This window comes from Peromyscus eremicus, chromosome 2 (assembly GCF_949786415.1).
Source record: "Peromyscus eremicus chromosome 2, PerEre_H2_v1, whole genome shotgun sequence".
Lineage (NCBI taxonomy): Eukaryota > Metazoa > Chordata > Mammalia > Rodentia > Cricetidae > Peromyscus > Peromyscus eremicus.
In genome coordinates this window covers 121,833,066-121,854,046 of record NC_081417.1, presented here as the reverse complement: position 1 = coordinate 121,854,046, position 20,981 = coordinate 121,833,066, and the positions used below count along the sequence as shown (strand labels likewise).

At 42.8% G+C, this 20,981-nt stretch overlaps 1 protein-coding gene across 1 annotated transcript in view; it reads right to left on the bottom strand.

Moving 5' to 3' along the window:
• Ndc1 (NDC1 transmembrane nucleoporin) overlaps nt 1-20,981 on the bottom strand; it is a 51,069-nt gene that overhangs the window by 5,476 nt on the left and 24,612 nt on the right. Inside the window, exons 14-17 of the mRNA XM_059254645.1 lie at nt 18,347-18,397; nt 15,826-15,889; nt 15,091-15,191; nt 375-535 (exon numbers count right to left, since the gene is read on the bottom strand). Of these exons, the coding sequence (XP_059110628.1) occupies nt 375-535; nt 15,091-15,191; nt 15,826-15,889; nt 18,347-18,397 (377 nt within the window). The remainder of the gene's footprint in view (nt 1-374; nt 536-15,090; nt 15,192-15,825; nt 15,890-18,346; nt 18,398-20,981) is intronic.

Here is a 20,981-nt window from a genome sequence, read left to right as displayed (position 1 = left end):
GAGAATTATTTTTAATATGCTTTTCTGGAAAGGCACTCAGGATTTTTTTCTCCTTTAAGGATCTTTTGATAATTTAAATAAATCACACACACACACACACACACACACACACACACACACATTTATGAATGTTTATAAATATATATATACTGCTACTTTTACAACTTTCTGTCATTTGAAAGAAATCCCCAAAGATAGTCATAAACAAAAATTGTAAATACAAATACCAAGTCCATATGTAAGCTCTACTCACAGAGAACCATCAGGGACCTATAAGAAAACTTGCAATCCGCAAGCCTTCTCGTACCCAGCCCTCAGAGAACTCCTGAGATAGACCATCACACCATCAGTGTGGATCAGATGGGCAAACTTACTTCAGATGTTCACCAAATGTGGTGGCTATGCGGTAGATAGCAGTTTTCAGTGAGGCCCTGAAGGCAAATCTTAATGTTTTGTAGGATGAGTCCACAAGGCTTCCTGAAATCCGGGATGGTTTACTAGAAGCATGAGGCAGCTTGAAGTACTTGTCAACGGCCTAGACCAGGAAGAAAAACACACGAGTTCAGATGATTGTGAAAGCCAGGGTAGGCGAGGCCTGAGATGTCTCAGTGGCTAAGGGCACTTGCTGCAAAGCTGGGTGACCTAGGTTCACTGCAATCGAATCCCCAGGCCCCACAGGAGAGAAACAACACCTACAAGCTTCCTCTGACGCCTTCATGCGTGTTAAAAGAAAAAATTAAATATAAATTTTAAAAAGTCAAGTCAGTCTAACAAGTGAAATTTTTATTATAATGTACACATCTACAAAGTCATGTGTGTTCTTTAGTGAATCAGTCACAACACTTTGAAAACACCTGTCCAGGACATCTCAAGTTTCCAGGACCCAGTGAAGCCCCAAGATCCCATACTCTGTTTATCACTGGTGACAGGGGACAGCTTTTATCCTGATCTTAGCAAAAAGGACCAGAACTTTAACCTTTACTAAAGAAAGTCACTTTTCTCTTTCTTTTTAATTCTAAATTAGGTTTTACAGTTCTAGAGGATGGGTGTAGCATGAATCTTAGAAGGTCTTATTAATAAAATCAAACCTGGAGCCAGGTATTGGGGTGAATGCTGGAAGATCAGAGAAGCAGAACAAGCCACAGCTTCCTCACCTTGCCAATTCCTCAGTTGATCCTGTTTCCTCAGACTGGAAGCTTCTGAGTCCTCATCCAGAATGAATCTCAGCATAACTGTGCTGCTCGAAAGCCTGAATGCTTAACCAGTCAAATGCTTCTATTTGGTCTCCATGCCTTATATATCTTTCTGTTTTTGCCATCACTCCCTGGGATTAAAGGCTCACTTCTTGGGATTAAAGGCGTGTGTCACCATGCCTGGCTGTTTCCAATGTGGCTTTGAACTCACAGAGATCCACAGGGATTTCTGCCTCTGGAATGCTAGGATTAAAGGCGTGTACGACTACTGCCTATCCTCTATGTTTAATATTGTGGCTGTTTTGTTCTGTGACTCCAGATAAGTTTATTAGGGTGCACAATATTTTGGGGAACACAATACCACCACAGATGGATGCCAGTGAGCAGTAGTAGGTGGGACAAGAGATAGCACACGCAGTGAAACAGAGTTTATTTACAGTTGATACAGTTCAAAACCATGAAAGCTTAAAGTCTTTAGAGGGCCAAGAGCAAATAATATACCTCTTAAAAATTTATTTATTTATTTATTTATTTATTTATTTATTTATTTATTTATTTCCCAGAGCTGAACACCAAACCCAGGGCCTCTACCACTGAGTTAAATCCCCAACCTTTATTTTTATTTTTTTGTGCATTGGTGTTTTGCCTGCATGTATGTCTGTGTGAGGGTGTTAGATCCTGGAGTTAGTTGTTGACTACATTTGGGTGCTGGGAATTGAATGCAGTCCCCTGGAAGAGCAGTTAGTGCTCTTAACCACTGAGCCATCTCTCCAGCCCCAAACACTACAATTTTAAAATATCACAGCTATTACAGGAAGAGAAGAGAGAAACAAGGATGAAGCATGTTAGCCTACTGTGGCAAGAGTGATCAGAGAGGAGAACTATGTCACATGCACTGTCTTCACAGCCACAGACAATCACAGGAGTGAAATCACCCCAGTCATCGTGGTCTGAATTTCAAGAGCCCTGTATGTCATCCTGTTGTTCTTTCTTATTTTAGTACCCTATTTTTGCTCAAGGATATAATATCCCTATTTCTGTGGATTCTGATGATAGTTCTTGTGTTTTTTATACTTTCTTCCCTTGCTTCTTTTGGTCTCTATCAGCCATATTAGAGCCTTTCCTCAGAAAGCTGGTGATGCTTGGCTCCTGACTGCAAGTGGAACTTCCCAAGGAGCTGACTAAAGCTTCCCGGAGCTGACAGGCTTCCTGGAAGGTGATCAGCATGGACACTGAGGTGAACTCCACACTCAGCCATTTGAAGTCTTTGTCCCTAGGTCACCCTGAGAACAGTCGTCTACTATCCTGTGTGACGGGCTGGGCCCTGGTGTTCAGTGGAATTCACCTTGTGCATCCCCACACTGCCAGGCCTCTCCCAGTGCAGGCCCATGTTCTAGTCTCTAGAGGATGAACCTCAGGCTGGGGTGGGGAAGGAGCAATTAGCAGCAGAGAACCTAGGGTCCTAACTGGTTTCTGAAACTCCTTTTTTTGGTGCCTGACCTTGGGGGCAAAGGTACCAAGAGCCCTTCCCATTGCCAACTCAGGACCCGCCTCTGGGATCTGCCAAACCTATGGACATCTGCTCACCAGCTTCACAGACTGGGCTGCTATTGACTCTGCCCTGCTTATGGATTTCTGTGTTTTAACAATTCTCTTACCATACACTAGAATTTTAGAAAAGGAACAAAATTTGATGCATATGTTGAGTATGCCATGTTAACTTCAAGTCCAATCATTTGTTCTTTCACAATGATCACTTATTAGAGCTATTTCCAAGATTGGGCATAGTTGAAATACTTTTAGGCGGCATGGGAGGTAGTGTTCAGAGAAACACTTGAGCAATATTAAAGAACACTGAGTCATAATGGGGAGGTTATTGTCATTGTAATTTCCTCACACATTTGATCTCATGCTCTTATACCCAGAAAACAGCCATCATCCTTGACTACCTGGATCCACTGAACTTGTGACTTTTATAGTCTAGTTACATCACCGCCTGGATTCCATCCTAACACCACACACATGCATGCGCGCACACGCACACACATGCACAGTAGCCTTGAATACATTGACAGAAGAATGACAGATAATGTAAAATAAATATGCAAATATAAGTCAAAATATAAAAGTAGCAAACTCAATTTTTATCCAGTATTTTGCAGGTTTAGTCTAAAAGCAAAAACAATCCAGGGTCTTACTATGCATTCCTGGCTGACCTGCAACTTGCTGTGTAGACCAAGTTGGCCTCTTGTTTGCTGGTATTAAGGGCTTGGGCTAACACACCTGGCTCATTTTTCAGGATGAAAGAGAATATGTAACTGAAATGGGAAATACCCTCTGTATGCAATTAGCTGCCCAACAGCTGCCATGCAAACCTAAAACCCATCTTGTCTGTAAATACTGATTTAAAATGATGATATATGCTGAGTATGTCCAAACTCATCGATAGTTCTGGCTGCTGTGTTTGTATAATCAAAATACAATCATTTTTTTAAATTTCAGAATCTTGCTGAAGAGACCATAGACATTTCCTTTGCAATATAATTACAAACAATTTCCCTGTTAGGTTTATAAATACAAATCCAGGAGACCCATACAAAAATTGCATTAACTTCACCATCATCCTTTTTCTTACTTGAACATCTTCATTACTTGCTGGATTCTTGTAAATGACGTTAAGTTTGGTACACAAAATCATGTAAGATCAAGGGAAAGTGCCATGTATCGTCTTTGCAGAATACACGATGCCTTATAAAATATTTGAAGACCAGAAAAATATTATGGGATGTTCTCCTTTTGAGTGACTCACTAGTGAGAATACAATATATATTCCCCTTTCTTCTTAAAAATATATGGTTCTAGGGCTCACAAGATAGTTGAACAGGTAAAAGAACTTAAAACCAAGCCTGATGAATGAGTGCTATTCTCAGGACCCACATGGTGAAAGTGGCAAAGGCACCTCATATACATACACAAAAAAATAAATGTAGTAGATTATACACACACACACACACACACACACACACACACACACACACACACAACACTGCTCTGTCTGAACTTATTTTCATGTATGGGAATTACACGTACACCATGCTGCATCTGTGCAGTCAGAGGACAGCGTCAGGTGTCAGATCACAGCTTCCACCTTAAGACAGTTGTCACTGCAAATGCCACACTAGATGGCCAATGGACTTTCAGGAATTTTTCTGTCCCTGCCTCCCATCTTTCCATAAGCAGACTGAGATGAAAGATGTACACTGAGGCTGGAGAGACGGCTCAGCAGTTACGAGCACTAGCTGCTCTTCCAGGACCAATGTTCAATTCCCAGCACCCACAAAGCAGCTCGCAACCTCTAGTTCCAGAGGAGCTAGCACCTTCTTTTGGCTTCTGCAGGCACTAAGCATGCAAATGGTGTACATACATACATGCAGGCAAAATACCCATACACATAATTTTTAATAATAATAATAAAAAAAAATGATGTGCACTACCGTGCTCAGCTTTACATGGGTTCTCGGGATTTGAACCAGGTCCATTAGCTTACACAGCAAGTGCTTTACCCACTGAACCACCTGACCAGACCTAGGTGTTATTTCAGAGAGGGTCTTTCTATGTTTCTGAAGGTAGTCTGTAGCTAATGTGTAGTACCGGCTGGCCTCAAGCCAGCATTTCTCCCACCTCAGCTGCCCAAGTGGTAAGATTACAGGCATGTGGCACCATGACAAGATTTCCAGTTCTTGTAAGATCAGCGTCATCACAATCATTAGATTTCAGAGCCATGCTGACAAAGTCAACAACCACTAGTCAGACAGAGCTGCTGAGAACGTGAAATGTGGCAGCACTGAACTGAGCTACACAATGAGAAACACATGAGATTTCCAAAAACAGTGTAAAGAAAAGAACACAAAAGACCTGTCGGACAGTTGTGGCACACATCTGTAATCCCAGCATTCAGGAGGCAGAGGCACACAGATCTCTGTGAACTCAAGGCCAATCTGGTCTACAAATAGAGTTCCAGGACAGCTAGAGCTGTTACACAGAGAAACCCAGCCTTGGGGGAAAAAAAATTCCACAAAATACCTCACTAACAATTTTATACTGATCATGATAAAATGACTGAGCTAACTAAAATAAGATTAAAACACTGATTATTAACAACTGCATTCTGTTAATGTAACTACCAGCAAATGTCACTTTACAAAGACGAGCTACTGCTGCCTGACTCTGCACTCTTCTGGTTTGTCTAAGTAACTGCTATACTAGAGCGGCATTATTCTCCACCATTGTCAATGGAAGACCAGCACAGCAGCTCACAACCACCTGTTACCCCCGCTCTAGGCTAGGCGCTCCAACGCCCTCTTCCGGCCTACACAAGCCACACATGGTGCTCATACATACATGCGGGCAAACTTTAAAAATCTGTTTGTTTGTTTGTGAGAGAGGGACTCTTGATCCTGGCTATGTAGACCCCGCCTGCCGCTGCCTCCCACATGATGGGACTAAACGCATGTACAACACGCTCAGCTAAAGAAGTTTCTAAAATTTGAACTTACCAACTTCACTCAATGGAACCTTTACAAAGAAATAACTACAAAGATGTGTGTCCAAACTTCTTATTTAGTGTTTCTTGAAACCACACTATATTAACATTCTTATGTTTTATTAGTCTTTCACCAAAAATGGGGAAAAATGATTATTAATAATGAAATAATTCAGGACTGGGGAGATGGCTCAGTGGTTAAAAGCATTATCTGCTTGCTCTTCCAGAGAACCTGGGTTCAGTTCCCAGAATCTATATGACAGCTCACAACTGTCTGTAACTCCAATTCTAGAGGACCCACCAACACCCTCACACAGACATACATACAGGGAAAACACCAATGCACATAAATTTAAAAAATAATTAAAAAAAATAATGAAATAATTCTCAGGATGACAACAAATTGTTCAAACACTAGAAATGTCAAATCACTATGCTCTCATAATACACCTGCCCTTGGATTTTAAAAGGACCCAATATATCTAATGGGAACTGCAAGAAAACAATTTTATTGAACTTTTTGTAAGTATTGTGCTGTAGAATAATCCTTCTGTACACTGTGAAAATATGTTGCTCTCATTGTTAACAAAAAGCTGATTAGCCAATAGCTAGGCAAAATTTTCAGGGAAGAGAGAATGCTAGGGAGAAGGGCAGAGTCAGAGGAGTTCCCAGCAAAACAGGAAGGAAGCAGGACATGCAGGAAAGGTAAAAGCCATGGGCAGCACATAGATTAACAGAAATGAATTAATTAATTTAAGTTGTAAGAGTTAGTTGGTAATAAGCCTGAGCTAATGGCCAAGCATTTGTAATTAATAGTAAGTCTCTGAGTGGTTATTTGGGAAGCTGCTGGCAAACAGAGCTGGTTGCAGTCCCGTCAAAAAACTCCGCCTACATAATTGTTCTTTAAAAGGAATAAAATCCAGAAAGTACTACTCTCCTGTGTGTGTATGCATGTGGAGACCTGAGGCCAACATCAGCTGTCTTTCCCTCGGTTGCTCTCTACCTTGTTTTTTGAGGGAAGTCTCTCACTTCCACTTGGCTAGGCTGGCCGGTGCTTCAGGAGTCTGGCTATGGGCACCCTTCTCCCACCAAAGATGAGATAACAGCCAAATGCTGCCATGCTGGGCTTTTCCCCCGGGTACTAGGGAGCCAAATTCAGGACCTAAAGCTTATACAGCAGGCACTTCCTCCAGTCTGAAAACATCAATCCTTCCAGTCAGAACTGCTCAAAGAAGAAATGCAGAATGGAACTGCATCAGGGCTCCATGAGGAGCCAACCATCCTCTTAGACTCTACAGCCATCACTAACCTCCACGTGAAAAAGAGGCCACAGGTTCGGGGACTTCAGCAAACAGTAACATCTACAGAGATGTTAATGAAATGAAAACCACCGACTTTTCTTACTTTAACTGCCTTATCCCCAAATCTGAAATCCAAAACAAAGGAAAGAAAAAAGACACCTGAAAACTAGAAAGTGCTTTACAGCTGCTCTGGCGACAAAGCTGACCTGAGCTGACCCAGGTTATTTACAGTCCTCACTCTTCACCACACCCATTACACGTGCTCAGCTACTTCACGGGAGAGAAATATTCATTTTCCTTCTTAGGGGATCTACCTCAGATACTGTCAGGAATGTAACACAGTATGTTTAGTCTAAAATGGTACACATAAAAGAATTTTTAGAGGCTGAAAAGATGGCGCAGGTTCAATTCCCAGAATCAACACAGCAGCTCACAACTGTCTGGAGCTCCAGCTCCAGGGGATTTGATACCCTCATACAGACATACATGCAGGCAAAACACCAAAGCACATAAAATAAAAATAAAAAATCATTAAGAAAAAGAACTCTTAGCCAAGCGGTGGTGGTGCACGCCTTTAATCCCGGCACTCGAGAGGCTGAATCAGGTGGATATCTGTGAGTTCAAGACCAGCCTGGTCTACAAAGATCAAGGACAGGCACCAAAACTACACGGAGAAACCCTGTCTGGGAAAACCAGAAAAAAAAAAAAAAAAAAAGAATTCTTAACCTGAATTTTAAAATAGATGATATGGTTTGCAATACCATAGTATCTTTAAACCTGTACTCTACCTACAAGAAGCCAAACTAGACTTTTCTTTTTAACAATAGTTATGTTTTCTTTTAAGTAAGTTAAAAGGAATGACTTAAAATACTAAATAGATAAACGTTCAAGTGACTAAGTAGGACTAGTACAATGAAAGTACATGGTAAGGAGAGACTAAGGTCAAGTGTATGAAGTAGCTTAGGAACAGGTTCCATACAGGCCACTGAGGTTTACAACAACCAATGCACTAGCTGCAGTAGGAGAACTAAACTCTCGCAGCTGTGACGCACACAAGCATCGCTTCTCTTATGAACTCACTCTATGTGGTCCTTGCTCTCCACTCAGATTACTTAAGGAGGGTCTCACAGAACTATCGAGTATCAATAATAAGCAGGGACTCCCAGCACAACACAGACAAGACAAAATACCCTGGGAGTGCTGCTTACACTTTGGGCCTAAGGAAGCCTACAGAGAGGCTGCCATTATGAAGTAACTGCCCACTTATATTTCCACGCAGTTGTACATGAGCAAAAGCCAAAATAAAGACGATCAGAAGTGTCTTTAGACATTGCTAAATGTCTCCAAGAGGACAAAATGGCCTGTGGCTGAAAAGCACTCTTAGTACGATAGAGTTGGCTAGAATAAGTGACTACAATTACTGTGTGCCAGCAACCGAGGTAAGTGCTTCGGAAGTGTCATGTCAAATAACATCTGCTAAAGCAGCCACGTGACAAGCTCCGCTCACATTAACAGCACCTACTACTTACCATACTCTCCGCTCCGCAATAAACCATTCTAGACCCTTTAGAGTTATTTCTGATAATCCTCACAATTCTGAAAGGTGCAGAATTATGAATATCCCAATCTAAAATTTTGAGTCCAAAATGTTTTGAAATCTGAAGTGCTCCAAAATGGATTTGGGGATATTTCAGATTTGGGACCCTCAACCACTAAAGTCTATCCAAATATTCTCAAATCTGAAAAACCTCAAAATCTCAAATACTCTGTGCATGTTTGCCAGAAGTCAACCTCAGGTGGCATTCCACTGTCTACCTTGTTTGATGAAAGGGACCTCTCACTGAGAGCTGGGGCTCAATAATTAGAATGAGCCTACAGGTTAACCAGTGAGCTCCAGGGATAACCATCTCTGGGACTATAAACCACCACTGGCTTTCCTGTGGTTGCTGGGGATCAAGTTTACGTCTTCAAGCTTGTGTGAGAATCATTTCACTGGCTGAGCTATTTCCCTAACCCCAGAATCTGAAGCCCTTTCAGTACTAAGCATCTCAGAAGTGACAAGTGACATGCATGTCCATTTATGAATAAGACACTGATCTCAGAAAGCAGAACTAATTATTCATCTGGCCACTCAGAAAGCAGGGAAGCCTGGATACAAATGTGGAGCTGTCCTGTGCTGTGTCTCCTAGACCGCTTCCTTATAGCACGACCAAAAGTTCTTGGGAATTTAGGGGAAAATGATTCTTTAATCTGAAAGCTCTTTTTTCATATAGAGTTCTGTCCTACAACACAGGAGTGAACAAACATTTACTTAAGAGAGGTCAAGTGACTTGACAGGGGTGATCCATTTCACCCTCCACGCCTCCTGAGGCAGGAACTACTCGAATCACCCAGATATGTACACTGAGATACACTGGTCCTATAATGTATCCTTTTGTACATTTCATAATTTCTAACATGGATTTGTAGCTTCTAATTAATGGAATCTTGTTTTTGTTTGGTTTGGGTTTTCTGAGACAGGGTTTCTCTTTGTAGCCCTGGCTGTCCTGGAACTCACTCTGTTGACTAGGCTGGCCTTGAACTCAGAGATCCCCCTGCCTCTGCCTCCGAAGTGCTGGGATTAATGGTGTGTGCCATCACCACTATCCAGCTAATTAATGGAATCTTGAAATGCAAAGAAATGTAGCAAACAACTTTTTTTTCAATAAAACCCAACTATGTTTGACTCCAGATCTGACACTCTGGCAATTGTCTTAAGAAAGGAAGTGAAGAAATGTATACCCTTGCCAAACCCTCAAGAAAGAATCTGATATGTGGACTGCTTAGGACCAGGGGTCCAAAAGCCTGGTTGCCAATTCTGACTCAACCACTTATTGGGTATGATCTTGATTGAATAAATCATAGCAATATGTAGTCTTTCAAGAGAAATTTGGTCGTGCAAAACAAGCCCTGTTTTAACCTCCCAAGCTGTTACAAACATTTTTATAAAGCATTTCTTTTGGAGTATTACACATAAGTTAGGTCAAATCGTATAAAATTCTAGAGAAATGAGATATACACCCTGATTGTAGGGTACTGGTGAAAACTCTCTGGGCCTTTACGAAGACCAATTTCCATTGTCAACTTGATTGGATTAAGAATCACCTAGGTGACACACCTGTGTATATGTGGTGGTGGTGGGGATTTCCAGAGGTTTAACTGAGGGAGGATGACCTGCCTTCAATGTGGGGAGCACCCTCCCATGGACTAAATAAAGAGGACAAGGCGACTGACAATGACCACTGGCATTTTCTTTGGCTCTCTGGTTGGTGCCACAGACAAAGCTGCTCCACCATCGAGCCTTTGTTGCCATGATGGACTGTGTGCCTCAGAACTCGAGCAACCCCGTCCTCCCGTAAGCTGCAGTTTATCTGACAGTCACAGGGAGGACAAAATTAACTAACACACCCTCAAACTGAAAGCCTTGGCCTGCAAGGATAGTTCTTCTCCACCTTTACTTCCTTCCGACTTCTTTATCTTGAAGGAAGCTACTGGCCACTTCAGATCCTTTCTACCCCTCATTTCCAAAACTATCTTAGTTTAGGGCCAGCGAGACGGCTCGTTGGGTTAAGGTATTTGCTATCAAGCTTGCTGACCTGAATTTGATCCCTGGGACCCACTGACCTGCATTATACAGGCACATATGCACACACACACACACAAACACAAAGGTAAGACCTCACAATCTTAGTTCAGACTCATCTGTTATGGTCTGTCATCACCATGCATTTCTTGTTTTTTATTGGTTGGTTGGTTGGGGTTTTTTGGTTTTTTGTTGTTGTTTTTTTTTTTTTCAAGACAGTTTCTCTGTGTGGCTTTGGCTGACCTGGGACTCACTCTGTAGCCCAGGCTGGCCTTGAAACTCACAGATCCACCTGCTTATGTCTCCAGAGTGCTGGGATTAAAAATGTGCGCCACCATGCCTGGCCTTAAAATAGTTTAATGGTATATTTTACATTATATAAGCCACTGTAACTTAAAATTTTTGTAATTTAAAAATATTCATCTTGGCCCACGTTTTACTTCTAAGGATCTCCTTTAAAGATGACAACGACTAGCTGGGCGGTGGTGGCGCACGCCTTTAATCCCAGCACTCGAGAGGCAGAGGCAGGCGGATCTCTGTGAGTTCGAGGCCAGCCTGGTCTACAAAGTGAGTTCCAGGAAAGGCGCAAAGCTACACAGAGAAACCCTGTCTTGAAAAACAAAACAAAACAAAACAAAACAAAACAACAAAAAAAAAGACAACGACTGAATTTCAACAAGATGCCGGCTATTCCCTACCCACTGATGACAAATCAACTGCCATGAACTCAGTAATACTCTCAAGTGTAATACTCTTTATTCTGACTGACTGAGGGCTGACATGGGAATTACAAAGCGGATCCAGAAGAAAGAAGAAGTGTTCTAGACAAAAAGGAACAGAGTCATGTAAGAAAGTAGTCACACTTGGAGGAAATGGTATAATCTCCAGTCACTTTAAAGCAGATGGCTCAAGGGAAGAGCAGCAGTGTTAGTCAGAATGAGAGGCATCTCAGGTAAGACGCTGAAGTAAGTCATAGTTCTGGGCAGGAATGCCAAAGGCCTGAAGAAAGCGGAGTCAGGAACGATGGATAGAAGAGTGGACGGTTAGCAGACAGAGGAAGTTTTCGAGTGGGGGGAGGGATTGAAAACCCAAAGATAAAGGACTTCAAGGATCCAGTGCTAAAGCAGCTGGAGCATCAGACTCGAAGGCCTAACCTGGAGAGGGAAAGCAGCAAGGAGGAAGCCGGAAGGCAATGTGAGGGCAAGAATCAGAGAAACAGGGCTGTAAGCAGGAGGGCTGCGCTTGGAGCAAGGGCTCCCATCTCGGCCTGACTAGATAAGCTACCTGCCACCTTCCCAAAGCTCTGCATCAGCTTCCCGTTGGCTGTGGTTATGAACAGGGACATCAAATCACAGTAACTTGCAGTTTCCGTATCAAAGAAGTCATCACTGTCTTCCCATCCCATTACTGCTGTTGCACTTACCTTAAAATTCCATTCATCTTATTACTGCTTCAAAACGCTAACTCACAGCCAGGCCTGCTACTTAATGTAACAATCAGAAAGCACACAGCGCTACAGCACGAACTCCTACCTTGATAAGTGCAATTCAATGTCATTCATTTCCTTTCTAACCCTAAGGGCTTTAAGAGCATTACTGGACTGGTCAGTCAGATGGCTCAGCAGGCAGTAGTGCTTGGGGGCAGGCCTGAGAATATCTGTGAGTCCAACAAAAAGGCTGTCTGTGATAGACGAGACTCACAAAGGAAGGGATCTGAATTCTCAGAGTGAAGTGTCAGCTCCCTGGTCCTGTTCTGCCCCTCTGACTCAAAACTGTGTAGCACAGGCCTCTCTTTGTCTCTTTCTGTTCTGCCCTTCAAAAGTATTTTCCATGTCAACCCCTTTATTTTCAAGGAAAGGACTGACTTTTTGACAAATCTGGAATTTTTATCCTTCCACCCAAAGGTATGGGTAACTGAAATCCATATAAATCGACTCATCTCCTTCTAGTAAACTCTGAAGAAGTAGAATTCCAACCATGGAGGAGGTGTGAACAGAGAGTGCAGCACAGAATAAATATTGAGAGCAGTGAGATCTGTGCAGTCAGTGAGGCCACGCAGCTCACTTGCAGCAGCACCATTTACTCAATTTCAATGGGTTCCAGTTGGCCTTTCTAAGGAAATTCAACAAAAACATTAAGATACATTGCATAGTTAACGTTAAGTAAGTACTGTGCCAAGAATCTTGTTCCTATTACACATACACACAAGTTGAACATAACATACTATAGATCATGAGCCAAAAAGTTTCAAGGATAGAATCATTCTCTCAAGAATCCTGAGTGGGAGAAAACCAAATCCCAGAACACGATGGCAGACAAGGTCAAGGATGAAGGATGTGAATCTGCTGCTCTTCTTGAGGCATCTACACTGTCAACCCTGAGTCAGCCTAGGTACACGTCCTAGCTCTGCCCTCTCTGAGGTTTGTGTGCAAACTCAGGCGTACATTACTGCACTAGCAAGCCTCCTCATCTGTAATGAGAGCTTTCACTTCCTTCACAAGATAGCAATGATGTTCTGTGGACAGAAAACATGCCCAAGTCTCAGTTGCCCTGTCATACATTTAGGCAATGTTGGAATGGGAATGGGTGGTGCATAACCATAATCCCAGCCTTGGATGGCAAAGGGAAGAGGATTAGGGCTCTATTGGGCCACATGGGATACCTAATGAGACCCTATCACAAAAGACCCCAAAGTAAAAAAACTCAAACAGAATATTCAAAGCAACAATAATAAAATGGAAAAGAAAAAAATCACTCATTTATTAAGACTTTGTAAGTGGTAATATGAACTAAATTTAAACAATGGAACTGTGGAGCAAGTTTTTTTTTCCTTTCCTAAAAGGTTCCCCAGACCAAAAAATGCAACAATTGTTAATCTCTGGCCCAGCTCAACACTTCCTACAAAGAGACTATTGCACCCAAACACTATTTTTAAATGCCCCAAGCTCTGTTTATACTTCCCATGACCACAATAACAAAAGGTAGACTAAAACAAATCACTTGAATTAAGAAAGGAAGGGCTGGGCGTGGTGGCACTTGTCTTTAATCCCAGCACTGAGGAGGCAGGCAGGTGGATCTCTATGAGTTACAGGCTGCCAGGACTACACAGTGAGATCCTGTCTCAAAACCAAGACAAAACAAAAAGTGCAAAATAGGAGAAAAAAAAAGAAAGGAAGCCTGCCTGGCACGGTGATGCACACCTTTAGTCCCAGCCTTCAGGAGCAGAGTTTGAGGCCAGCAAGTTCAAGGCTACATAGTGAGACCTTTTCTAAAAAGGAAAAGGAAAGGAAAAAGAAATAAGGAAGGGAAGGAGGGAGGGAACCTGCTGGAAAGCAGGAAGTATGTTTTTTTGTTTGTTTGTTTCTGCCTTCCTATAAATACAGGACTAAAAGGTCTATGGTAAAAACCAACTACCCAGCCTTGGATGGACATCCAGTGGTCTTAGGTATTGGGCCTCTGGCCCAATGGGAACGTATCTGATTGGGTGATGAAATCACAGGCCACTTTCAGGAGCTCTTGGGCTAGGGGATGTAGCTCAGTCGGTAAAATGCTTGCTGGCTGAGCATACAGGAAGCCCTGGGTTTGATCCCCAGCACCACACAAAACTGAGTGTGGAGTGGAGTACGGTGGCTCACACCTAGTACTCCAGCACTGGGGAGACAGAGGCAGAGGATCACAAGTTTAAGGTCATCCTTGGCAAGTTTAATTAAGGCCAGTCTGAGATACATGAGATCCTGTCTCAAAAAACAAAAGACAGAACCCAAACTTACACAAAATTGCCTGAACTATCTACTTAATTCCGGCAGCCTACCACAAAGGGTTAAGCACACTCTCTCTTTCAGTTTCTGTGAAAGTTTTAAGCAAATAAAGTTGTTTGCTGTGTGATGTTCTGTATGGCAAATGTTTTGCTCTGATTGGTTAGTAAATAAAACACTGATTGGCCAGTAGTCAAGCAGGAGGAAGTATAGGTGGGACAAGGAGGAGAAGAATTCTGGGAAGTGGAAGGCTGTCAGAGAGACACTGCCAGCTGCCACGATGACAAGCAGCATGTGAAGATGCCGGTAAGCCACGAGCCATGTGGCAAGGTATAGATTTATAGAAATGGATTAATTTAAGCTGTAAGAACAGTTAGCAAGAAGCCTGCCACGGCCATACAGTTTGTAAGCAATATAAGTCTCTGTGTTTACTTGGTTGGGTCTGAGCGGCTGTGGGACTGGCGGGTAACAGAGATTTGTCCTGACTGTGGGCAAGGCAGGAAAACTCTAGCTACAGCTGTTCTTCTTGTTCTCTCTTTCAGACTGTAATTTCCTAAGGGTGAAAACAGAATTTTCATTTCGACCATGTTTTATTACTGGCCTACAGAAACAAAGAGAAGCACAGGGCACTGGAGAACAGCCTGCAGCCAAGTCCAACACTGGGACAGATCACTTACCTCCTGCAGGGTCAACAGAGTATTAAGGATAGCTGGGAGCGTGGTCTGGACAACTCCAAATCTATCTTCTGTAAATGACGCTGCTACCAGGTGAGACAGACCTCAAGGGGAGGAGAAAACAGAGAAGCAAAGTTAGACAGACCCGCCTGTAATATGTCTATTTGAGAAGATGCTGACAGTCTGGATGCAAAGAGAACTATAAAGAAGAGCTGTAATACAAAAGACGGAACAAGCCCTGAAAAAGTGTTCAACTGCCTTAGAGCCACAAAACAAAACATACAGACACAGGAGGCCTGACAGCTATGAGGACACTTTTCATGAAGTGGTCAAGCCAGGCCTGCCTGGGTCCTGAAGCACCAAGAAGGTATTTATACATGAAACAGTTCTTTAACAGCTAAGTTTTCATATTTCAATGTAAGCGACCATTAAGGTAAACACTATCAACTGACTGCACTTCAATTATATAGAAAGACATCTTTATCTATGTACAAGAAAAATTCTACCCAAATCAAAACCCATGCAGGCTTGTAGCTGCAGCTCGGTGGAAGTGCTGGCCGAGCAGATATGAGGCCTGGGCTCTGTCCCCAGAACTGGTGGGGCAGGGAGGAAGAAAAGTATCCATATAAAACAAAGATAAAAATGAATCTGAACTACTAGAAGTGACCGCTCATGAACCAGAATTCAAAATTAACTGATTAAATTAGTTACAGATTACCGTTCAAAGATACTGCTTACCTTCTAAAGCCCAAATATGCATCTGGGCATCTGAAAACACAGCCTGAATGGAGGCCTCTGGGTGCTACAAATGAACAAAAATATTTAAGTAAAGTTCCCTGTGGGAAAATTGCCATTTTTATCAGTTGTGTGGTCTGTAACAATAAAAGACTCACGGCTGCCCCCAAAACTTAAAAACTGAAATAATTTCTTATATAAATTTTAAGTACAACAGAGCACCCAAGCTTAAGTCCCTAAGTGCCTCAGTTTCTCATTTAAAGTAAGAGTTCCCTGTGATCAGCCCACCCTGTGCAATCAGCACAGTGATCACTTAAGGAGAGTTACTAAAGCTCCTTTTGAACAAAAGAACCTTGTAACTATGGGTTACTTCTCATAAACTGTCTACTACTCTCAACCCCATTTTAAAAAAAAAAACAAAACAAAAAAAACCCACCAGACTTTTACTAACCCCTGGGTAGGCAGTATGGAGCACAACTGGCCTATCTAAATAATGCTGGCAGGGCTCTGCTACATAGGCCTGTAATCCTAGTTACTTGGGAGGCTAAGGCAGGAATTTCTGAAGTTCAAGGCCTGTGTGGGCTAAATGAGTTCAAGACCAACTACAACTTACTGAGACCATCTCAAAAGCCAAACTAAAAACAAGAATGCTGGCTTTACCTAAGCACCCAATGGAGAGAGGGCTCATTACTACCATGATTCTCAGCACTGTCTACATTTTTACCACACAACAGCAGCACCTACAGCTCCTCACCACACAACATCACCTACAGCTCCTCACCACACAACATCACCTACAGCTCCTCACCACACAACATCACCTACAGCTCCTCACCACACATCACCTACAGCCCCTCACCACACAACATCACCTACAGCCCCTCACCACACAACATCACCTACAGCCCCTCACCACACAATAGCTCTTACAGATTAGAATCAGAGTAGATATTCACTCACAGAGGAAAAGACTTTCTGCTCGGCAGAAACTTCCTCTCCATAAAATGAGGATCAAAAGAGGACCACTGTCAGAGTCACAGGCGGGACTTTGGTGAAAGTGCATGTCACACATAAGACACTCAGGAAGTTTGTTTCCTCTCTGGAGACCAAGAACTGCAGTAAAACTTCAGAGAACTCTCATCCTCTTCGTGAGGGACAAGACATGTGTTGCTAAAGGATGGTCCTAGGGGACTGTTTTTGGAAAGGCAACTGACCATCAGGCAGCTCTTCCCTTCCCTTGTAGGGAAAAAGCACCGTGAAGAAGTAGAAATGGCTGTTACGCAGATTCACACATTCACACCAGGGTTGCTCAGCTCTTCCGCCATCATTGTACGGCTTCAGAGTACACAAGAATAGTGAAACCTTTGCTTGTGTGTGCCAAAGGCTCCATAAGCCCATACACTAATACTGCAGTAAGGACAGAGAGAGGTTAAGGTGTGCAAGTATGCTGTGGATATCAGTCTGTGTGCTGTGAATGTGTTGCTCTGCTTGGTTGATAAATAAAACACTGATTAGCCAGTAGCCAGGCAGGAAGTATAGGCAGGATAAACAGACAAGGAGAATTCTGGGAAGAGGAAGGCTGAGTCAGGAGTTGCCAGCCAGACACAGAAAAAACAAGACAAAACTGAAAAAGGTACCAAGTCACCTGGCTAAACATAAATAAAAATTATGGGTTAATTTAAGCGTAAGAGCTAGTCAGTGGTAGGCCTGAGCTAATGGCCGAGAAGTTTTAATTAATATAAGCTTCTGAGTGATTATTTTATAAATGGCTACAGGGTCTGTGGGGCTGGGCAGAAGCAGAAAAAACTTCATCTACACAAGTACTCTGCCCTATATGTGGACAAAGGTTTTGCCTGAGAAAGGATTCACACAAAACAGCTAATCTAACAGAAAACACAAGTCCATCTTTAGTTTCTGCAGCTGACATTTACTACTCAGGGGTAGCTGAAACAAGTGAAAGGGTTGTTTGCTTGTTTGGGGTTTTGTTTTGTTTGTTTGTTTTTTGGTGTTTGGGCTTTTTTGGGACAGGACTTCATAAGTTGCCAGGTCTCACTTAAAACTCTCAATCTTCCTGCCTCAGCATCTAGAGTCCTGTGGGATTAAAAATGTAAGCCACAATGCTGGCACAGAATTCAACTTTGTTGCCTGAAATGCAATTCTTTAATCCATCAAGAATTCAACATCAGTCATCTAACTCAGTCTCCTCTCTTTTGAATACCAACAGGTTACAAGGATGTGAACAGGAAACCAGTCATGAAGCACCAGAAAGCCTGACTGCTCACCAGCCAGCACGGAAGGGCCAAAGCTGAAAATCACCAAAGCTGCCAGCACCAGTCACAGGGGAACAACCACTGAGGCAAGCCCCAGGAATCGTGGGGCGACATGTGTGTCTAGGAGAGGACTGTCCAAATGCAAGGCAGAGATCTATCTCATCACGGCTGCTGGGGTGTCTATATTACAAGTCCTATCTTTTCTGCTCCCTCACACTCCATTTCCTCTCAAAGCTATCATTTTATATTCTTACCTTACTAAAAAAGTACATTATCAGCACTCGTTTTGACAAGAAATTCTTAATCTGAGTTGGAAAAAAAGAATTAACAAGGTTATTCTTTCAAGTCTACTCAAGTATAGCACACATTTCTAAGTTCTTCCCACAGAAAAGTTTTCTAAATGTAAATGCAGCAATGAACAATAGTTACAATAAGCTATGTAAGTAAATAGCACTGTGCTATGGGCTGGATAAACACTGTGTTTCCACACACATGCACTGACACCCAGGTACAGCCTTGCCATAACAGAAGGAAACCTCAGAGGTTTGGATAGAACTTTCTCAACCTGTTTTTTTTTCTCAATTTGATACAACTGCTGTCCCTTAGCCACCCCCCAAGACATTCTCTACAAGGTGACATTTACAGAAAATAAGATTCCTATATCAGACTCTGAATCCACTGAGTTGAAAGTAAATCTGTACCTTGGGAGACTCTCACCGAAAGCCACACTAAGCCATAGGGATGTAGAAGGCAGAACCTGTTTAGTTACTACACAAAAGCTAGCAGGACTGTACTGTGTCTCATTGGTTCCTTTATTCTATACTAACCTCCTCATTTCAGCAGCAAACATGGTTCTATTTCTCCCATTTAGAAAAGTATGATTTTTTGAAGTCCTTAACCCCTCAACTCCTTCCAGTTACTGGTCATTTTCTCTCCATTTATGGCAAAAGTCCTTCAAAGACTGGCTTCTTGGAAGGTATCCATTTTCTCTCCTAATCCCTCCTGACCATCCTTCTCTTTCTTTTTTTTTCTTCCAGAGCTGAGGACCGAACTCAGGGCCTTGTGCTTGCTAAGCAAGTGCTCTACCACTGAGCTAAATCCCCAACCCCACTGACCACCCTTCTCTACCTAAGAGCTCCTGTCAAAACTCAGGCAAGATGGTTCAGACCTATAGCCTCAGAAACTGGGGTTCAAAGACTGCCTGACTGGGCTACAGAGAAAGTCTGAGGTGAACTGGGCAACTTAGGAGATCCCATCCCCGCAAAAAATAAAAACTGACTGGGATGTAGCTCAGTGGTAGAGTGCTTGCCTATGTATACTAGACTCTAGGTTCCATTCCCAATAGTGGACCTGGTGACCCCACCTTCCCAGCTCCCATGTTAACCCGTCACCCCCACCCCACACTGTTCCTGTCACTCTGTCCTGGTGACCCCACCTTCCCCGCTCCCATGTTAACCCGTCACCCCACACTGTTCCTGTCACTCTGTCCTGCTCTGGGAAACGTTCTTTCCTCGCCTCAATTGCTGCTCCCGAAGAGTCCTTTGCTCTTCCCTCTCATCTCTTGGACCCTTAATCAGTAGAGGGTCCAGTTTAGAGCTCTCTCTTCCCTTCTGTAGCCACACTCAACAGCACTGAGTCTCAGGGCTTTTTGAATGCTGTCTGCAGCCTGATGACTTCCGAAAGTACATCATCACCAGAATCTTCTGTTTCAGATACACATCTAACTTTCACTTGTTTTTCTAAATAGGTATCTCAAAGTTGCCAGACCCCAAATCAAACTAAGTTCTCCACTTCACCTCTATTAATCTCTTCCTTCAGAATCAGTGGTAAACTGCCCCAATCTCCTGCAACTATTTTAGTCTGGTGCCTCAGGCCAAAACCTCACAGTAAACACTGACCCTTTCTCCTGCATACCAACAGCAAATTCCAGGCAAATTCTATTACATTCCTATGAAAACATGTATCCAGACCTTGACCATACTTTACAGGTGCTATGGCAACCCCCATAATCACACAGCCGTCCCCACTAATGACTGCAGAGGCTTTAGCACTGGTTCTCGGCTTCCACGCCTGCTTAGGATTCAAAGTCCAAACAAGGACAAGTCTCACCTCAACCCCACCATTTAAAAAGCTCCTTCACAATGTGACATTATAATATCCTATGAACGAAACAATGTGGCAGTTTTCCATCTCACTGAGGGAAAAGGCCAGTTTCAGCACCATCAAGTGCTGCCCAAACTCTGGAGCCTGCCACCTCTCTGAGCTCATCTCCCACCAGCCACTGTCCCTCAGTCTGCTCCAGGCACACTAGTTTCCTCTGCGGCCCTCTCTTGGGTCTGAATCTTCCCATCCTCCCTGCTGCTCTCATGGAGTGTCACCTTTTCTCTGACCAGGCCACGGGAGACAGTCTCCTTCCTACAACGACGGTCCGTCTCACCTGCTCTACATCTATCTATCAAAATTCTCTTCTTTTAAGTCTGTTTCTCCTATTTTGGACATAATCTATCAAGATGCAGCTAAGAGATAATAGCATGTCACAGTATGAAGCAACTTTTGCCCTTAGTAGTTCCAAAAACAGCCCTTCCATTAATCCAATTAGTGGCTCTCTACATTTAAAGAAATAGAGCGTAATTTACTTGCTTACTCCTCTGTTTCCCTGACTAAGATATAAACATATGGAAGGGCTTTGTTTTACTTGCTGTTTAACCCAGAGCCTAAAACCCACCTATCTCTTTAAGAATTAAGTCATGTGAAATGCATTATAATTCAAAACATTCTAATATTGATTTCAGGAGTCAATCTGACACTTGAAGCATAAACGAAACACACAAAAAGCTATCACTGTTGTGAGATCCTTAATCTTCTAATGATGTAAATATAAGACCTATA